Source organism: Schistocerca serialis, chromosome 2 (genome assembly GCF_023864345.2).
Source record: "Schistocerca serialis cubense isolate TAMUIC-IGC-003099 chromosome 2, iqSchSeri2.2, whole genome shotgun sequence".
In the NCBI taxonomy this organism is placed as follows: domain Eukaryota; kingdom Metazoa; phylum Arthropoda; class Insecta; order Orthoptera; family Acrididae; genus Schistocerca; species Schistocerca serialis.
Genome location: NC_064639.1, coordinates 1,052,953,408 through 1,052,971,024, shown reverse-complemented (window position 1 = coordinate 1,052,971,024; position 17,617 = coordinate 1,052,953,408). Strand labels below are relative to the sequence as shown.

Sequence of the window (17,617 nt, the reverse complement as noted above, 5' to 3'; positions counted from 1 at the left end):
GTCTCCCTCAAAATACCCCACTCCACAACTGATATACCACTCCCAACGCCATTTCTACTTGTGGAAGCACTCTTGGTACATCTCTTGCTGGATCGTGCGAAGTGCCATCTACATTTTTTTTTTCTTTCTTTTTTTTTAAAAAATCTTGTCTACCATTGCAAATCTTCATCCTTTCGATGGGGTTTTCAACTTTGAAAATAACAAAAAGTCTGCAGGGGCCAGGTCAGAGAGTAGGCAGGATGAAGCAGCACAGTGATTTCGTTTTTTGTGCAACAGTCATGCACCAACAAGGATGAATCTGTAGGTACATTGTCATGATGCAAGAGTCATGAATTGTCTCTCCACATTTCAGGCCATTTCCTTCTCACATAATTTTTTTTTTTTTTTCATCACAGAATGTCCTGATAGTACCATCAATTAACAGTTTGTCCCTGTGACAAGAATTCATGGTGAAGTAATCCTTCAAAGTCAAAGAAAACTATCAGCATGGCTTTGACATTTGACCTGACCTGACAAGCTTGTTTAGGTCTTGGAGAACCTTTCCCAACCCATTGTGAAGACTGAACCTTGGTCTCATCATAATAACTGTGGACCCACGTCTCATCACCAGTTATGATTCTCTTAAGGAACATCTCGTTCTCATTTGTGCGATCCAAAACCTCTTCACAGAGTGCGAGGTGGAGGTGTTTCTGGTCTTGGCTCATGAGCCATGGGATGAACTTGGCGACAACACTATGCATTCCAAGATGCTGTGTCAGGATTTCATAACATGTTCCAACTGAAATGTTACATTCTTTTGCAGTCTCAAAGACTGTCTTTGACGAGAACACACAATTTCATTGACATTCCCAATATGAGCATAATCGGTAGATGTCAGATGGCATCCTGAATGAGGGTCATCTGTAACTTCCATCTGGCCATTTTTAAACAGTGTGAATCATTTGTAACACTGAGTACGGCTTAAGCACTCATCACCATAGGCTTCCTGTATCATTTGATGTGTCTTGGTAAAGGTTTTTTTTGAGGCTCACACAACATTTATTGCAGACACATTGTTTCTCTAGCTCTGCCATCTTGAAATTTGCAAACTGTATGGCACTAAATTCTACTAAATACAACTCTGAACAATAACTGACAGACATACAACAATGAAACTTCTAGCAGTTACACATTAAACATAGGCGTTTGCAGGGATGCCAACAACATTCGCTCCCAACACTCCATTGGCACAAAATTACGAATGCTGTGGAATTTTTTGAACAGACCTCGTATGTAAATTCCCCAATCATACTGTAATCACCGGTGGAGACTTAAATCATTCAACAGTCAATTGGGAAAATTAGAGTTTTGTTAGTGGTGGCCATGATAAAACATCCTTGGAAACATTACTAAATGCCTTCTCAGAGAACTACCTGGGACAGATAGTTTGGAACCCCACTCATAATGGAAATATATTAGATCTATTGTCAACAAATAGACTTGACCTCTTTGATGATACCCACATTGAAACTGTTATCAGTGACCGTGATGCAGTTGTGGCAGTAATGATTATGAAAGTACAAAGGACAACTAAAACGATCAGAAAGATATATATGCTTAGTAAACTAGATAAAAAAAATCAGTAGTGTCATATCTCAGTGAGGAACTTGAAAATTTCAGCACAGAGCAGGAGAATGTTGAGGAACTATGGCTCAAGTTTAAAAGAATAATTGGCCATGCACTGGAAAGATATGTACCCAGTAGAAAAGTTCAAAATGGGAGGGAACATCCATGGTATATAGTCATTATAAAGAAACTTCTAAAGAAATGGAGATTACTACATAATAGGTGTAAGTCAAAGCATAGGGCTATAGATAGAAAGATGCCCCTAGCAAATGAGACAAGAACTAAGTCTCACCTTTGTCCACAATAATGATGGAAGCAGAAGAAACGAATCAAAGTTTGTGCCACAACTGGGACTCAAACCCGGGTCTTCTTGCTTCCAAGGCAGAAATGCTAACCATTACACCACTGCAGCATAGTGGTCAACATTGCTGCATGAATACTTAACTCAAGTGCCCTCCCCAACACAAACTTCAGTTCAAATCTTCAGCTTATTTTCCCCCTTACATTGTCACTATTGCCCTGGCATGCCTCCCTCCTCAACCCAAATTCTCACTGCCACTCCAGTCTACTTCAAAATCCCCCTTACACATGAACATAATTGCCAAGGCCTTAGTCTTCTGGAATAGCACCTCAGATCGAACATAAATGGGGGATCCAGCCTGAAATCCAGTGGTAAGTACTTAAACAGATGAAATGACACAACCTCAGAGACTTTAGTGGTCTCATACAGATATGATATTATGTATAAGTGCCTACACCTGGATTTCAGGCATGATCCTCTATTTATGATCAATGCTGAGATGGTATTCCAGAACGTGGAGAGCCTTGGCAATTCTGTTCATGTCTAAGAGGGAATTTAAAGTAGACTGGGGTGGCAGTGAGAATTTGGGTTGAAGAGGGAGGCGTACCAGGGTAATCCGTGCAGCTGTTGAACCGCTTTGCCAAGGTGGTTTAGTGGCTAATGCACCTGCCTAGTAAGCAGAAGACCCAGGTTCAATTCTCGGCCTGTGTCCAAATTTATACCTGTCACTTCAGTCTGTATGCATAAAATCATACCGATATGAGACCATTAAATTCTCTGAAGTTGTGTCATGTCATTTGTAGATCTTTACAAGATTCCAATGTGGTGCAAAGATTGGCAACTTGCTTTCAATGTTCAAAAATGTAAAATTGTGCACTTACAAACAGGAAAAACATATTATCCGATGACTATAATATCAGTGAGTCACAGCTGTAATCAGTCAATTTGTACAAATATCTGGGTGTAACACTTTGTAGGTAAATGAAATGGAATGATCACATAGGCTTAGTTGGGGGTAGAGCAGGTGCTAGACTTTGGTGTATTGGTAGAATACTGGAATTGTACAATTAGTCTGCAAAGGAAACTGCTTAAAAATCACTCATCCGACTGGTTCTAGAATATTGCTCAAGTGTGTTGAACCCATACCAAATAGGACTAACAGGGTAAATTGGAACATATACAGAGAAGGACAGCATGTATGGTCACAGGTTTGTTTAACCTGTGGCAAAGTGTCACAGAGGTATCGAAGAAACTTAATTGGCAAATTCTTGGAGATGGACGTAAACAGTCCCAAGAAAGTCTACTCACAAAGTTTCAAGAACCAGCTTTAAACGATGACTCTAGAAACATACTACAACACCTGACATATAACACACGTAGGGCTTGTGAGGATAAAATTAGAATAATTACAGCATTCACAGAGGCATTCTAGCAGTCGTTCTTCCCATGCTCCATACGTGAATGGAACGAGAAGAAACCCTAATATTGATACAGTACGATGTAGACTGTGCCATGCGCTTCACAATGAATTGCAGAGTATAGATGTAGATATAGATTTAGATATAGATATAGAATCTGTGTATACCAAATCCTATGAGGTGCTTTAAATGCCAAAATTTTGGACTGTCAAGGAGGTAACGCTGTGTGAAGCATGTATGGATCAAAGTCACATAAAGCAAAGTAATTGTCTACATTTCCATAAATTACTCAAATAATTAGCCTTTGGAGCAGGGCCCCAGTTGTGTCTTACCACAGCTGCATCTTGTACCAGTAACTACCTGAGCGTGTTAAACATTTGCTTTGATGAAATATTGCAAGACTTAATGCAGTATAATCTGGCAGCAAAACTGAGAAATGTATTTGTGGAGACTGGCATATTTATACAGAGAGAGAAATTCAGTAAATGGAGCAGATGAGAATCCCCTATGATGAGGATAAGAAAGCCTTCAAGGCAATGCAACTGCCTGTCAGCATGTGTCACCCCTTTTGCAAGAAGTCAAAAGACTTGTTGCTGAAAGCAGTTCCTCAGCACAAGCTCAAAAATCTAAGTTTGACATGGATACAAATAATTGTAGCTGTACTGGTAAAATGAAAACTGCCCCTGATCCTTCAATTGCTCCAAAGCCACTGCACAGTTCAGCAAATTCTCCCAAGCAAGTACAAGAAGTAAAGAGAAAACTTCAGCAAAAACCTGACCAATGCTTAAAATAAAATCACAATAAAACCATTGAATCACTAAGCAGTTCTACTGTCAGATGATGGAAGCAATGTTGTAGACATTGATATCATAACAGTTAAATAAGAATTCTTACTGCTATTTCTGCTATTATCTTCTGCCCATCACCATGACAGAAATAAAAAGGGGTAATGGGTACCCTGACTATTTTGGTGGCTCTCATAATTAAGTGGAATTTCAAAGATTTCATAACTTCCATGTAGGAGCTCAAACTACCTGCACAGAAATAGCTGCTGTGTCTGCCTCTGCAAGGCACACACTTGAAAATAAATATCTTATGTGCTTGTGCTATAGGAGGTTATGTCCTTCACAGCAAGTTTGACCTTACTGCTAACATAGATAAAGGGGGTGTAGCCTTATTTAGTGACGGTATATAAAACATCTTGCCTGTCCCACTCTCTGCCAACTTGCAAGCAGTTACTGTTACTATCCACATGCTGTATGGAAATTGCCATATGCAGAGTGTACGAGGTACCATAGTTTTGTGCCAGCGGTGTGGAGAGAAATGCGTTTGATGGCACTGCACATGCCTTGTTTAATGTGTAACTGCCAGAGGTTTCACTGCTGTTCATCTGTTAGTTATTGTTCAGTGCTGTATTGAGTAGAACGATACGTCACACAGTTTGTTAATTTCGAGATGGCAGTGTTAGAGGAGCAATGCGTGTGTATTAAATTTTGCATGAAACTCAAGAAAACCTTTACCGAGACACACCAAATGATGCAGGAAGCCTGCGGTGATGAGTGCTTAATACATACTCAGTGTTACAAATGGATTACACTGTTTAAAAAGGGCCGGATGGCAATTAAAAATGGCTCTCGTACAGGACACCCTTCGACATCTACCGATGATGCTTATGTGAGTAACGTCAACGAAATTCTGCTAGCCAGTCGAAGACTACTGTCCCAGAAATTACAGAAGAATGTATTATTTTAGTTGGATCATGTCATGAAATCCTGACACAGCATCTTGGAATGCATTGTGTTGCCGACAAGTTCATCCCATGGCTCATGAACCAAAATCAGAAAGATGTTCACCTCACAGTCTGCGAAGAGCTTTTGGAACTTGCAAATGAGAATGAGATGTTCCTTAAGAGAATCATAACTGGTGATGAGACATAGGTGTGCAATTATTATGATGATACCAAGGTTCAGTCTATACAATGGGTTGGGAAAGGTCCTCCAAGACAAAAAAAAAAGCTCATCTGGTCAGATCAAATGTCAGAGCCATGGTGATAGTTTTCTTTGACTCTGAAGGATTAGTTCATCATGAATTCATGCCGCAGTGATAAATTGTTAATCAATGGTACTATCAGGATGTGTTGTAATGCCTGCAAGAAAATGTGAGAAGGAAATGGCCTGAAACATGGTGAGACAATTATTGGGTCTTGCATCACAACACACACCCATACATTCATTCGTGTTGGTGCGTGACTATAGCATAAAAAACAAAATCTCTGTGCTACCTCATCCTCTGTATTCTCCAGACCTGGTCCCTGCAGACTTTCTTTTAATTTCGAAATTGAAAATCCCATTAAGAGACAAAGATTTGCAATGGTAGATGAGATAAAAGAAAATTCCCATATGGCACTTAGTGCAATCCAGCAAGAGATATACCAAGACTGCTTCCAGAAGTGGAAGTGGCATTGGGAGTGGTGTATCAGTTGTGGAGGGGAGTATTTCGAAGGAGACCATGCACAGTAAGTAAAAGGTAAAGGTAGAAAAATTTTGTGGCCAAAGTTCCGGAATCCTTGGACCAGACCTCGTATTTACCATCTGATGGTAGATTGCTAAAGACATTCTCTTAGGACTAAATAGACATCTCCAAAGACTAAATAGACATCTCCAACAGCAAGTCTTAGTTGTTAAGGATTTTAATGTGCACTTTATGCTTTGGTGTCCCAACAAAATGTACTCCAGTGGTCAAGTTTTTAAGAGTCACTTTGTATCAGAAGTCATCTTTTGTCAGAACAGGAGTGATGGAACGCATTTTATCTCAGTCACAGGCTACAGACGTTTCCTTAAGTTCACATTCTCTTGCAGATATTGAGTGGGAAATGGACACTGAATTCACTCAGGAGACCACTTTTCTATCAAGGTACACTATCTAAGCAGAAGAGACCCCAAAAGAAAGTTACCAAGATGTGTACTCAGCAAAGGAAAATGCATACTGTACGACTAGCTATCTACATTTGAACATAGACACAGCATATAAATATATATGCTGCTATGCCGTTGTCAGTCTCATGAAAATCTGAGGTGTACTGCCATGTCATCTTACAAAGCACTTAAAATACTAAAATTTCTGACTTTTTGGCCATGCTGTAATGGCCTTCCTCAGGGGAAGAATCTGTGCCCTGGAGAAAGCTGCTGCAACACGCCTGAAAAATCAGTTTTTTTTCGTATTTCAGCATTTTCAGTATTTAGTAAAATTATTTGGCTGTACACCCAGAAAGATTTGAATGATGTAGAGACAGCACTTTCCTCTCTCTCTCTCTCTCTTCTAGCTGGTAATGCAGCCTACATTTTCTGAAGAAAATGTTCCAAGAAATATGGTGCATTTTCATGAAGATGAACTACTTCGATGCCATTCTAAATGCACTTTCAGCTGTTTTTATTTTTCTGCATAACTTGCATCAAAAATTATTTGGAGAATATATCATTAATCGCTTGACAAGTAGGATGCTTCATATACTAGAGAATATTATTCTCACCAGATATTAATATGAAGGCCTAATTTTTATCCAGTGTTTGATCGATGAAGTGTTAATAATTATTTTGTCAGTATACCATCCAGCATAATCAGTTTATCATAGTAAATAATACATTAGCTTTGCAACAGGCCATTTACACAATTGAGTGATATGATTTGTAACTGAAGTAAGCTGAACTGTTGTGCACCAATTTTTCAACTTGGGCATGCTTGTCACTCAGTGCACCAACACAGTTCAGAACAGTGTGGAACATGAAAGTTGCATTCATTTGCTGTGTGTAAATCAACACTTTCTTACCTCAAAGTGATTAAAGTTAATTCCTCTGCAGTAAATAGACTCACATTTGTACTACACTGTATTACACCTGGAAAAAATGAACTGTATTAAATCATTGTAGCTATACAATGAAGGCTTTCATGACTGATAATCTTAGTTGCTGGTGAATCTTCTGGGCTGTATGGTTGTGGTCCATGAAACATATTCATTTCTAACCTCTGAATATATCCAGTGCAGCTTTGGATGAAACATTAGGAACAGGAAAGTTTAATGGGCCATGACCATACAAGTCAGACGATCCACCAGCAGCACTGTAGCTAAGTGTAGTCATATTACAGAACGCTGATAATTCATGTTCCAGCTCTTCACTGCTTCAAATTTTCTGCAGCTTACATTTTTCTGGAGAAATGACTGAACCGCAAGTCATATTTGTTTTTTTACACACTTGTAATAGTAATAAATACTATAACTTACTTTAACCTTCACTCATTGTACCAAGTGTAAAAAAAAGATTCTTGAGGGGAATAACAAGTGTTACCTTGTGTTCTTCCATCCCGTCAGAGTCGTGCTGTGTGTGAAACTGTATTGCCATGCAGTCAGTAACCACTCAATGATTTGTCCCTTTTGAGTAGCTGCGTGTCTAGACAGCCTTAGTGAGTGCTTTGAGCATGCTCTTGATGGTGTTTCAGTCTGAACTACTAGTGATTGAGAGCCTCACGGTTATTGTAAACTACACAATGTTGACACAAAATATATTATTCTTACATTAATTCAGTAAATGTGACTGTGAAGTTATATTTATGTACTTAATCCTTGGCTGGCTCATTATTTCTGTTCCTCTCTCTGTCTCATTATTAGAAAACTTCAAGTTCTACTTTGAACACACATCAGATGCACTCAATAACATTTGGCTACTGAGTCATTATCCACACCATGCTGTTTGAGAATTATTTAAATTTATTTTTGTAGAAAGTCTTTTGCATTTGTAACTGTAATATTACTGTTTGACTGAAAGAATTGAATCAAATGCAGATTTGACCTGGATACAATTCCACCATTGTGTTTCTTGACTGGATGCCCAAGTCATGTTGATATTCCTGGCCACATATGATGTTTAAACACATATCCTACTTGTATCTTTTCTTGTGTTGACTCAGAATAAAGAAATATAAATTTTGGCCATCAATTACTTTAGTCCAGCTGGCAGGTACTCCAAAAGGGGGAGGGGGCCTTTTACAAAAGGTACTGATTTTATGAGCTTTTAGTATGTTGTATTTAGGTGATCAAGAACCATGTTCTAACTTGAGATAAACCGAAAAACTGTGACATCAGTTTTTTCTCTGTGAATTTTTTCCTTACTTTCTATGACAAAAATCATTTATACCTTTCTTTTAGAGCATTAGATTTGCTAAAATTTGCACTGATTAAACATCTTGCTATGCTAGATACTTACCAAAATAGAGAGCTTAAAAAAAAAAAAATGGAAAATTTCTGAAATCATTAAAAACATCCTGAAAAACATGCACCTTTCATCATCATAACTTTAATTTTACAATGTTCTTAAAAGTAGGGTGGTACATGCATCATGCAGGCAACATATATCAACCTCTCTTACCACTCAATTTAAGTGGCCAGGTGGTTTGATGATCTTGGAAGATTCTAAGCGGTTGTTACCCTTGATCCTCCTGACACCACCCTCCATCACTGCCTGAGCTATTGTTGACAGTGTTAAATCTTCACATAGTATTTTGGTCCTACTGCTACACTATGGATTCAGTACTTCAGCATGTGTACCCTAATGAAATACATCACTTTTACTGTCCTACTCTTCAAGGTAGAAACACAGTATGATTATTCGCACATGCGGCAACAAGGAGACTGAGAGAATGAAACAGGTGGTACCAGTAGGACTGACAGTAGAGATCATGATTTGAATAATAAATAACACAAGTATAGAGCATAGTCAAGTCATTTGAGCATACGCTACAATCCAGGGGAAAGTCCAATACACAAAACGTTAATCATATAAGGTCGAAAAACTATGCTATTTAGTCGCACATATGTAAGGCTTTAGTGACTGACAAGAGACTGACCGCAATTGCTGGGCTGAGATATACGGGTAAACACTCTTCAGAGGGCAGTGCCACCTCATGTATTTGCCGCAGTGGTTGTATACCACAGCTGTCACCTGGAGCCCAGGTATCTCAGACATGTTCTTTCTATCAGGACTTGGGGTAGGCAGGGAATCCGAATGACCCTGGGATACTAAATCATTAAAGTGTAATGGATGTGAAATTGGAACCTGCATGTCAAGTATTTCACAGAAATTATTCCCTACTCTGAAGCAGAAGATCATCTGAACTATGTTAAAGAGTGCACATGTGCTCTACAAGGACATGATCAGTCTAAAAGGCAAAATCAATATTCAGGATTTTCACAATTTCATGGCTGAACGCTGCTTCACTGTTCACTGTACTGGAAAATTTTGATCGAGAAGGCACGACCATAGAGGAAGTCGTAAGGATGAGGACACAGATTTATGGACGACTGTCCCATTGTACTGTATAATGGATAGTGTATTGTCTCAGTGTACTTTGAGTATGCTATGCCTCTAGCACTTTCATAAACAAACTGAAGTGTGTTAAGCAACATCTGAACATCATCTAGATATGAGACCTTCCTGTATAACCAGCGCACTCTGAACAGTCAGTGTTCCTTGAGACTAAGGAACTAATATTACTTAGTATAGGAACAGTTGCTCATGAAGATGTGAACTGTTCTTTAGCTTGAATTATTGTCATTGTAACTGCATGAAGAAAACGGTTTGAGAAAAATTGAAGGTGTAAATGCAAATAAAAGAGTCAAGTTGTTATCCTAGCATTAGTTTTGTATGTCCTGAAAATTGCAAACAAAAAAGTTACAATTGATTCTTTGGCAACTCCGGCCAGTCTTTCGCACTTCTCTTCCAGTGAGTTTGCATTGGTAAGCAATCTGATGATAACCTGAGAGAATTGTTCAGATTTTAGCTTGCTCCTGTTCCGATGCATTTTCAACCTGAGAGAATTGTTCAGATTTTAGCTTGCTCCTGTTCCAATGCATCTTCACTGAGGATAGTCTCTGCAAGGGCACAAAGTTAACGTTGTCTGCAGCATTCACTCTGATACAAGAAAAAGTGGACCTCTGGATGAGAAATTGTGCTGTAATTGACAGTGGATATTTTCTACATGAAGCTGTGTGGAGTACAAATACGCCAGCGATGTTTGAGTCAGTATGCAAGATCAGTGTAGATTATGTCCAAAAATACTTTGGATGTAATGCCATAGTAGTTTTCGATGGGTGTCCTAAAGACATCCATTACCAAAGTACCAGACTATATTGCACTTATCCACAAAATTAGTCTTCTTCACAAAAACAGCTATTACGATCCACAAGAAATCTTTTTATCAAACACCACCAATAAAAGAAACTATTTCAGTGCTGATGACTGAAATGGCAGAAGCCAGAAGACTGATGTGATGATAATGAACCTCACTATATCAAAGGCTGATGACTGTGATAGTGTTACCATCGCAGGTAAAGGCAAAAATATCCTGGTATTGCTGACAACATCAGCCTCTTCTGAAAATAAAATATATTTCCAGAAGAGTGTTCTGCATTTGTCAACATCAACATCATGCATATTCAATCCACAGGATATTGTTTCCTTTCTTGCAGAAAGCAGAGGTGACACTACTTCAGTCCCCTTTGCACAAGACAAGAAGAAAGTCAGTACCTTCATGAGGAAAACCCTTTCAAACAACCAAATGCAACACCATACCAAACTATTGAAGCAGGAGCTTTCTTGTGACATTGTATGATGGAGACATGTACAGTGGTACACTGAACTATCTTTGCCACTGACAGAGTCATGATCTGTGGCAAAACCCATATTCCACCTTGTGAGACTGCCCCTTGCTCAAGACACTGCCCAGTACAATACCTTTTGTATGTGCCTACAATTATAGACATGGCTGTGTAAAGAAGAGATTCAATAATTTTGGGGCTGGACACTACCAACAATTAAAAATGCAGCTTCAGCGTCTCCCATAAAAAAAATCACGTACTGCAAATTTATAAAAGGGATAGCACAGAGGATTGCAGCTTCAAAAAAGCAGGACTCCAGCAGTTTGTCATTGGCAAACATTGTTGTCGCTATACAGGCTGCGAGAGAAGTCATTATGCCAGGCACGAAAGATAATGATGTTGATGAGTTACGACAGTGGAGAAACTCTTAAGTGATGACACTGTCACTGAGGGGGATGGGGATGATACCCAGTTTGACTTACCATATGGACCAAAGAGGTCAAGGTGTTAACTTTTTTGTGTGATTCTCTGTTCCGTTAAATGTTTCTTCTTTGATTTTTAAAATATACATTTACTAGTAGGAAGTGACCAGTATATATTAGGAGAGGGTGGTGTCTTGCAGTTGTGAAATGTAGACAGAAGTACATACCGTGAAAATATACGCTTTTATGTTATTTTTGTGTAGCTATAGGAAATCAGCATCCCATTGGGGGGAGGGGGGGTGCTGGTTCTGGATGTTAAGCTTTGACCATTAGGGACACTTATTTAAGTGTCATAGGATGCAAGTGGAAAGATCTATAGAGCAAAAACTGCTAAAATTGTGCAGTTTTTTTGGATCTCTGCAAGTTATCACAAGGTTCTTGGGATCAAAAATTCAATTCTACACTACAGACCACCTACATACAATGTATTAAAAGTTCATAAAATTCAGACCTTTTATAAGGTGAAATGTGTCTGCTGACTGGACGTGGTCAAACTAGAAGTTATCTTTGCCACAGTATTTAAAAATTAAATTATCAAAAAAGTAGTTACGAAACTGATTTAGGACTTAAAATTCAGTACTGTTTATGTAAAGCTGTGGGCCATATAAAGTCTTTGATAATGTGGAGAATAAGAAATTTCTCTTTTTATTTTCAGCTTATTTTCAAGACAACAGTATTTTGACAGTCAGGGAATGTTCATCTCACTGGTATTTTCAGTACCAATTCTTCTAAACTGCATGATAATGGTGGTAAGTACAGTTGGCATATGTAACAGTCTGTCATTACTTAAAAACCAGTAAGTGTTCCATAAATTGTGGCATCTATGATTCACTTATGTTTCTTAACTGATATAAATAACTGTTATTGCTTAATTATAATAGTTTAACTTATATTCAGTAGCATTAATGTACAAAAGGTACTCACCTAACAATCACTGAAAGAATATTGGTTGAAGTGGGGTCAATCAGAACTGTAGTATTTGATTAAGCGTGAACTTTTACAGTCAATAACCAGAAACTCAAAAAAACTATTTATCACATATTTCTTCAGTTACAGCTTGTGGCCTGTGAGGTCATTGTCAGTGTATAAAACTATTTCCCTTGAAACAGTAATTTGTCACAAATGAAAAGAAATGTGCTGAGGAACATCAACACAGATATCATCATCATTTTTCTTACCACTGACAAAGGTAATGCCACTGTTGGAGTCAAGAGTAAAAGATTACCGTAAGATGATGGCTCTTTTGGATCCAACTACTTACAGAAAGCTTTGGTAAGATCTAAGATCTACAACCAAAGTTCTGAGCATTTCCAATCAATTAATAATGGCATTTCCTTTTTCTTTGGGCAGTATGAAACAAACCTGGAAGGCAGAAGTGTATCTGCTTAGACTGTATGGCTTACAAAAGTACAGAAACCAGAGATAGCCCCATTGCTACAACCTTATGTTGGTAGAACTGACAGTTATATTGAAAACTCAGTGCATATAATTAAAAAAACTGAAAGGTGTGAATATGAGCCCGAGTTATATTTGTGTCAGCTTTGATATTGTGACCTTATTTATGATGGTTTCTGTGAACAAAGGTATTTCATATGTAACGGATACTTTTCTGACCAATATAGTAGCTTTATTTAGACATTCCTTCAGGGAAGTCATTGTCTTGCATAGGCCATTTTTAGTTTTGAAATAAATACTTGATTTCATGATTTTACACTGTTAGCTAATTTTGCCCCTTCAGCATTGTCAAACTACATAACACAGATGTAAATTTTGTCTGTAAAATAATAAAATGCAACCCTTGTGCAGGTCTTTGTCGTTGTGCCAGTGTCAGCCACACTGAATCTGTTGGTTCACTTGTAAAACTGCACATGATGTGGCCAATGTCTAAGAATGAAATTAACAAGATTACATCATAAAATTGTTGGCCAAGTATGGTTTGATACAATCTTTAAACCTATCAAGGCAAGGAAAGAACACTTAAGAATGGCAAAAGATGTATGGTGCCCAGACACTTCGGGTGTATAAAATTCCATATAGTTCTGAGTGCAAATGTACACTGAAACCAGTAAAAGAAAGAGCAACACCCAATTAGTCAAACACAAAACAAACTGCCACCTAGAACAAACTGGCGTATCAGCCGTAACAAAATAATACTTTATTATGAGAAGGAAAGTTGCTACTCACCATATAGTGGAGGTGCTGAGTCGCAGATAGGCACAACAAAATGACTCTCACAATTAAAGCTTTCGGCCATTAAGGCCTTTGTCGATAATAGACAACACACACACACACACACACACACACACACACACACACACACACACACAAAGCAACTCTCACACACGACTGCAGACTCAGGCAACTGAAACAACACCAGTGCATGATGGGAGTGGTGACTGGGTGGGAGTGAGGAGGAGCCTGGGGTGGGGAGCAGGAGGGATAGTATGGTGGGGGTGGTGGACAGTGAAGCGCTGCAGGTTAGACAGATGGCAGGGGAGAAGGGGGGGGGGGGGGGGGGGGGAACTAGCGGGAAAGGAGAGAAACAAAAAGACTGGGTTTGGTGGTGGAATAACGGCTTTTCTCCTTTTCCGCTACTTCCCCTCCCCACATCTCCCCTGCCATCTGTCTAGCCTGCAACACGTCACTTTCTGCCACCCCCACCATACTATCCCTCTCCAGCTTCCTCCCCCCCCCACCCCCCCACCCCCGCCCCCACCCAGTCACCACTTCCATCATGCACTGGTGATGATGCTGCTTGCAGTGTGGTTTCAGCTGCCTGAGATTGCAGTTGTGTGTGTGAATTGTGTGTGTGTGTGTGTGTGTGTGTGTGTGTGTGTGTGTGTGTGTGTGTGTGTGTGGTTGTTGATGAAGGCCTTAATGGCCGAAAGCTTTAATTGTGAGAGTCCTTTCGTTGTGCCTATCTGTGATTCAGCATCTACGCTGTATGGTGAGTAGAAACTTTCCTTTCGCAGTATGAAATTTAGAGAGCCTAACTTTTAACAGAGACAACACATTATCGTGTGTGTGTGTGTGTGTGTGTGTGTGTGTGTGTAAAGTATAGAGGGGCCATAGAGATTAACAACTGCCATAATAATTTTAATAGAAAAAAAGAGGGAGTTAACTTAAATAAGTATGGACATTGATTTTGCACCAACAGATTGGTGACAGGTTACTTTTAATTTTGAATAGTGATCCTAGCCAATGATAATCACACATTTAGCATCACATGACAAATGGTGGTGCCTTCTATGCATCCCTATAAATTTAGTGCCTCTCAAGCCCTTTGTGCAGTTGCCATTTTACATCTAAAGATTTCACCCACAGTTGGAGACCAAAGTCAGGGTATAAATTTATATATTGACCATGGCCTCTCATCCCAGAAGTCTTAACTGAAGTAAACACTAGCCATGAAATCTATGCTCTATTATTATCCTAATACATTTGTCGTTAATAGTGCCTCAATAGCTATTTAAAAGAATCCTCTTACCCTCTTCATATGTATAATTTATAATGTTTTGCTCTACTGTCTGCTCAGAAGATTCACAGAAAACTGCATCTCTGTTATAAAAATAATTATGCTTACAGGCACACTGGTTGTACCAATCTAGCCAGTTGATGACAAAACTAAAAACTGCGCAGCTGCGGAGAGAGATTCGAGCTTCGAAGGAACAAAGGAATGGGGCACACAAAGCTCTGAAGGAAGACTGAACCCGTCCCTATTACTAAGTACATTTTAAAGCATGAACTAGTCAGAGTCCTATATAAATGTTACATACTGAATGACTGGTTACTGTAACTAATGTGGCATAATTTGTGGTGAACTCTCTTTGGAGGTTGCAGTGTGAATGGTACCATATCATTGTACTTAATATCATTGATTTCTTACTGGTTAATGTAGTCTAATAACCTTGAATTGCTGAGAAATATGATGATGATTCTCTGTAGATTTTAATTTGGCTTGGAATTTCTGAAACATCTCAAGTCAGCAGTTAGCTAGATTCACCATTAAGCTAGCTGTGATACTGCATGGTGCCTGAAAAAAGTATGAGACATAGATCTGGTAAGAGTTATTTATATTACATCACATTTTATATAATGCTTCTCAGCACTTCATGTGACACACACAACCAGTGTACATACTCTGAGGCTTCCGTTAGAAGTACCAAGTCTGATATGTACAGCTGTACAGATTGTTTTGATAGTGTTTGAGCTTAACATAATCTTGTGTTTAGATAAAGATGAGCACTTGAAGCTGCAATAACGGAACTGTGAATGGATGTGTGTTGTAACAGATGTCTGTTTCATAACTCAGAGATGAATGAATGAATTAATTATAACTACCTTCAGAAATAGCGTGCATTTTTTCTTTGATATAACAAGTAAACCATCCAAGCTCCCTCCTATAGTTTTACCTGTCCCAGGTCCTTATTATCCAAGAGATTTGTACAATGAATCGTGCAGTAGTGATGTTTATATTAGTTCTGGTAAAATCTGTGATGTAGATCCTAGATAAGTGATTTGTTGTAAATTCTGAGGAGATAGAATGACCGGCTAGCAGAGATGGAATTCCACATTTTAAGATAGAAAAAAGTAAAGCGAGTCTCCTCTTGCCTTCGTAACAGGTGGGTCCATCTCATCTTAGAGTCTGAGTGAACTTCCCCTCCTTTGCAACACCCTGTTTCCTCTCTGGAAAAGGAACTAACTGTTGTGAAAGTTAGAACAGTTCTTTTTTTCTTCTTTTATATGTGTGTATCAGCAGTACTTGGAATTTTACCTCTTGAAGGTAAGTTCTGGCTAGTCATACTGCCTTTTTGTAATTTTAGTTTTTGCAATTAGGTTTTCCTTTTGATGCAAGTAACTGATATGTTGAACATTAAAATTAAAATATAAATTAGCTACAAGGGGAGGAGAAAGGAGTTACCTAATATCCACATTTGATAAGCGGGTGATTAAAAAAAAAAGAACACATGTCAAATGTTTATTACAGTCAAACTATAAAAAATAGAAACACATTGTGCATGTCATTGGATAGAGGAAGATTCAAAGTTTTGACACAGCAGCACTGTTATTTGTTTGTAGCAACATTGCAACTACACCACAAGAGAAATAATTTTCTGTGTTTGAATTTGCTCGAAATCAAGCCATTGTTTGAGTGCAATGCGCATTCTGCAATTCATTCAGCAAGAAGCTGCCTCTGTACACACAGATTTATGATTGGCATAACATATTCTTAGAAACTGGTTGTGTATGCAAAGAAAAAAGCACTGGTTGGCCATGCACGTGTGATGAAAATGTCGAGCGTATCTGATGAGCATTCACACGGTGTTCTGAGAAGTCCACAAGACATGCAGATCAGGAACTTCAACTTCCTCAAACAACGATGTGGCGTATTCTGAAACGACACCTGCCTATGAAGCCTTACAAGTTGTAGCTACTGCAGCAGTTGTATCCCAATGACCATAACAGAAGGTACGAATTTTGCATTTCAGTTCTCCAGCGTAAGCCAGAGAAACCTTTTTCCAAATGACTCATCTTTTTGGATAATGGACATTTCATCTATCGGGTAAAGTAAACTGCTGTAACGTAAGAATTTGGACGGTCACAAAATTCTGGGTCACTATCAAATATGAAAGAGACCACAGAAACTGAATGTGTTTTGTGCCGTTTCTGTTCATGTCATACCTGGACATGCTGAAAAATTAGTTGTTTCCTCAACTTCATAAAAATTCCAGTGATTTCATTTTTAGGCATGGCAGTGCCCTGCCCCAGTTTCACCTTGAAGTGCAACATTATCTTAACAGTACCATCCTGCAACGTTGGAGTGGAAGAGTTGGATAGCAAGTTCTTGTTCATTGCATTTGGCCTCTCAGATTACAAGACCTCACACCTTGCAGTCTTGTTTTGTGGGGATACATAAAAGATAATCTTTGCCTTGCCTATGGCAGCTAGTTGTTAAAGATCTGTGAATTCGAATTGTTGAATCTGTTGATTCAGTAAACAGTGACCTGTTGACTCGTGTATGGAATGAAGTGGACTACCATTTCAATGTTTCTCGAGCAACATATTATGCTCGTATTGAGTGTATGGTAGAGTGTGTATATGAACATAAAGCTTTGAACCTTCCTCTATCCATGACATGCGCAATAAGTTTCTATCTGTCATA

The 17,617-nt window shown here is 38.7% G+C and overlaps 1 protein-coding gene across 2 annotated transcripts in view; it reads left to right on the top strand.

Annotated features, from left to right (window-relative positions):
- Positions 1-15,806, top strand: part of LOC126458502 (transmembrane protein 18) — a 44,837-nt gene extending 29,031 nt beyond the window's left edge. For both annotated transcript variants that reach the window (XM_050095597.1, XM_050095596.1), the window contains exons 4-5: positions 12,110-12,203; positions 15,040-15,806. In XM_050095597.1, coding sequence (XP_049951554.1) covers positions 12,110-12,203; positions 15,040-15,162 — 217 coding nt within the window. In that variant the 3' untranslated portion in view covers positions 15,163-15,806. The remainder of the gene's footprint in view (positions 1-12,109; positions 12,204-15,039) is intronic.
- The last annotated feature ends 1,811 nt before the right edge of the window (positions 15,807-17,617 follow it).